The sequence below is a fragment of the Priapulus caudatus genome, unplaced genomic scaffold, assembly GCF_000485595.1.
Source record: "Priapulus caudatus unplaced genomic scaffold, Priapulus_caudatus-5.0.1 Scaffold110, whole genome shotgun sequence".
NCBI classification, from domain to species: Eukaryota; Metazoa; Priapulida; class Priapulimorpha; order Priapulimorphida; family Priapulidae; genus Priapulus; species Priapulus caudatus.
This window is the reverse complement of record NW_014577171.1, coordinates 407,602-411,367: the sequence shown is the minus strand read 5'-3', so window position 1 is coordinate 411,367 and position 3,766 is coordinate 407,602. Positions and strand designations below refer to the sequence as shown.

General features: G+C 42.1%; 1 protein-coding gene across 1 annotated transcript in view; it reads left to right on the top strand.

The window, feature by feature from the left end:
* LOC106805336 (cysteine-rich protein 2-binding protein-like) overlaps positions 1 to 2,525 on the top strand; it is a 9,830-nt gene extending 7,305 nt beyond the window's left edge. The window contains exons 12-15 of the mRNA XM_014806887.1: positions 256 to 342; positions 841 to 959; positions 1,219 to 1,400; positions 2,013 to 2,525. Of these exons, the coding sequence (XP_014662373.1) occupies positions 256 to 342; positions 841 to 959; positions 1,219 to 1,400; positions 2,013 to 2,186 (562 nt within the window). The 3' untranslated portion in view covers positions 2,187 to 2,525. The remainder of the gene's footprint in view (positions 1 to 255; positions 343 to 840; positions 960 to 1,218; positions 1,401 to 2,012) is intronic.
* The last annotated feature ends 1,241 nt before the right edge of the window (positions 2,526 to 3,766 follow it).

The following is a 3,766-nucleotide window of genomic DNA, read 5'->3' as shown; positions in this document are numbered from 1 at the left end:
CTCGTGGCAACTTTCATAACGATCCCAACGAACATTCCTTCGAGAAGGTTCCTGATACCATCCCTGTGCCTTCCACTGTTTCGGTGCGTATGTGAACACATTTGGGACTAACAGGGTTTACTAGAATCCCACCACTCCACCACAAAGTCACCGCAGTAGACGTGAGATGAGCGCTGTCGCTCCGCGGCACTTAATTGTTTAATATATTGTTTTTTGACTTCGTACTCATGATTTTTTGCCTGTGTTCTGATCTAGAGTGCTGAAGCCTTTCATTAGGCGGGACTGTGAGACAAAGCCACTCAAGTTAAAGCTACTGGAGGAGATTGTTGCATATGGGCACAAGTATGTAGATAACAGAAACGTTGATTATGCCCGCTGCACACATAAAAGGAAACTATTATGTGGTTTTCAACTAAGTAAAATAGAAGACATCGCTCAAGGTTCAAAGGGCAGGGCTAAAGAGTCAAAATACAACTAGGGGGCTTTTAAGGTTCCAAATGCAAGAAGACTGGTACGTGTCTTTTCCGTCAGAACATAGTTGAATTGAAATGGTTAGACATGTTTTCATTCTTATATTAATATGAGCTTGGAATGACATGGTCACTATAGCATCCAAAGCGAAGAGGCCTGGTGGTATTGTCCTCAATAGGAGGGCTAGAAATTGGAACATGGATTTCTCATATTTAGAATGCGAACTGAAGCCTATAGCTAAAGGTGGAGCAACCTGTGAATAATATAAAATGACAGTGACCGTGCCAGCACCAAAGCAGTAGCTATTGAGTGAGCGCTGCTGCCCCATGGAATTTTTATACTGTGAAGTCTAATGTACAATTATTTTAGGAATGATCCCGGTTGGAAGGTTGACCCACAGGCCCCCATAGACTACTGTTATGTCCGACCTCAGCACATTCCATCTGTAAATGCGCTATGCCGGGAGTTTTTCTGGCCGGATATAGACAGTAAGTTCATTTAAATGTGTATGCTGCCTGTTTAGTACGGCACGAAATTATTATGTGTGCAATTTTGCTTTCTGCACTTTTCATTAGAATAAAATTTCAATATGGCCGCAAGATGTGTCCAGTTTCAGCCACGGTCGTTATCCCATATATCACATCTACTCTTCTGTTGTTCTCTAATCACTGTGCAGTATAGGTTGGTTTTCATCGATTGAATGTTTTTCTACTTGTGTGATCTGAGACGTGGTTCGCTTTTCTCTAGTGTCAGAGTGCTTGCAATACCCGGACTTCAGCGTGGTTGTGCTCTACAGGAAGCTGGTGATAGGCTTTGGATTCATGACGCCGGATGTGAAGTACAACGAAGCGTACATTTCGTTTCTGTTCACTCATCCGGAGTGGAGGAATGCTGGCATCGCCACGTTCATGATTTATCATCTCATACAGGTGAGCATTATCAAATTTGAACACATTCAACTATCATCACGATGCTAGTTGGTCTTTCTTTAACATGCATTATCGTCAATATTATTTAAATGATGAGTGCGTGTTACTCTTCTATTCCTCTCTCTCTCTCTCTCTCTCTCTCTCTCTCTCTCTCTCTCTCTTCTCTCTGCTCTCTCTCTCTCTTCTCTCTCTCTCTCTCCTCTCTCTCTCTCTCTCTCTCCTCTCTCTCTTCGTCTCTCTCTCTCTCTCTCTCTCTCTCTCTCTCTCTCTCTCTCTCTCTCTCTCTCTCTCCTCTCTCTGCTCTCTCTCTCTCTCTCTCTCTCTCTCTCTCTCTCTCTCTCTCTCTCTCTCTCTCTCTCTCTCTCTCTCTCTCTCTCTCTCTCTCTCTCTCTCTCTCTCTCTCTCTTCTCTCTCTCTCTCTCTCTCTCTCTCTCTCTCTCTCTCTCTCTCTCTTCTCTCCTCTCTCTCTCTCTCTCTCTCTCTCTCTCTCTCTCTCTCTCTCTCTCTCTCTCTCTCTCTCTCTTCTCTCTCTCCTTCTCTCTCTCTCTCTCTCTCTCTCTCTCTCTCTCGATAAGTTTCTCCTGAATAATTTCATATTTCTAATGATTTCAGACCTGCTTAGGAAAGGATGTAACGTTGCACGTGTCTATCACCAATCCATCTCTCCTGCTCTACCAGAAGTTTGCTTTCAAACCTGAAGAGCTCATACTTGATTTCTACGACAAATATTTTTTAGAAGATTCAAAAGAGTGCAAGCATGCACTGTTTCTTAGGCTCAGACGATAGCGGGGTTCACCGTGTATTTCTATTAATTGAAGCTACTATGTGTGTGTTAAAACGATTCTTTTGATACAAGGCAATTAGTATGGTCGTAATTAACTTGTGATTATGCCTATGCCGAATTACATTTTGTGTTTGAATATTAAATTATTGATTGATTATAAAGCTTTACACACATATTGATAATGGTCCACTGTCATTATTGTGATTCAGATTGAAAATATAATTTAGGCCATGCATGAATGAATATATTAATTATATTGTAGGTAGCGAGATAACTGTTGATATATGATATATTTTTTGAAGTATGATGTATTTGTACATATTTGCATGAGAAAATACCAAACTTTTCTATACACAATGTGTTAGTGTTTCATTGTTTAGTGAAGGCTACAGTCAAAATATAACCTAATTTTGATCTAGAAACCCTATGATATTTTTAATGAGACTGCCTTTTTATTGATGTTATTTATTATTAATTTGCCAAGTTGTAAATTTTAATTAGTTTACTGTTATAACTTATTTGATTAATTACTCTACTACGGCCATATTTCAGTGATTCTCTGGCTCAATTAACGCCGTTTACAGTAAGGATTTCCTTGCAGTGCTGCATATATATTGTTATCGGATACAAATGAGCTCGTTGGTGGATGTTCGTCGGTGGATAGCGGGGTAGGTTTTCTTCTCATGCCTCTTGTGTAGGCAGTTTTGATCAGCTTTCTCTACGGTGTAAATGACCTTTTCACCCTGCTTCCAATTCATCGATACTGCGCCACTTTCCGCCACCAGGAACTGCAGTGATCTGCTAAGTGGCTCTTCACGTCTTCAATTTTCTTTTCAATGTTGTTGCTGTTATTGACAGTTAATTGACCGTTCTCTCGGAACCACTTGAAATTTCGCCGAGCCATTTGCTCTGCAAGGCACAAATCATTGTCAGCTTGACTCGTCGGAGAACCTATTCAGTGCTATGTCATGCGCGTTTTCAATCGCGGCTGAACGTGATCTTCGTGCGCACCATACAAAGATAAGGGAAGTACTTTGTACGCACATCTCGCATCTCCGAAGATTGTGGGCTCCGAGCTAGAGTTGCTATAGATCTTGTAAGTGCAGAAGCTTAACTGTTGGGTCGATCTAAGACGGACCCCTTCCGGACAACTTTCATCGTATAAGGCCAAGGGACTATATCGAAGACGAAAAGAGACAAAGTTGATCAAACAGACAGATCAATACTGTGGATCGCATTAGAAAAAGTCCATTAATTGCTAAAAGTTTGTACACAGACACTTCAACCCTTTAATTAATGTGGTTATAAAGTCACTGCGTTTGTTTCTAGTGTAGCGTTCACCACCAGGCCTTCCCCAAATATCGGCAGTACGTGACTTGCGCGTCGAGTTGTTGCGCGTTGCGTGTTGCGCGTTGCGTGTTACGCAACGTCTGTACGCGCGGTATAACGTCTGTCTGCGCGGTATAACGTCTGTCTGCGCGGTATAACGTCTGTACGCGCGGTATAACGTCTGTACGCGCGGTATAACGTCTGTACGCGCGGTATAACGTCTGTACGCGCGGTATAACGTCTCAGTGTACGC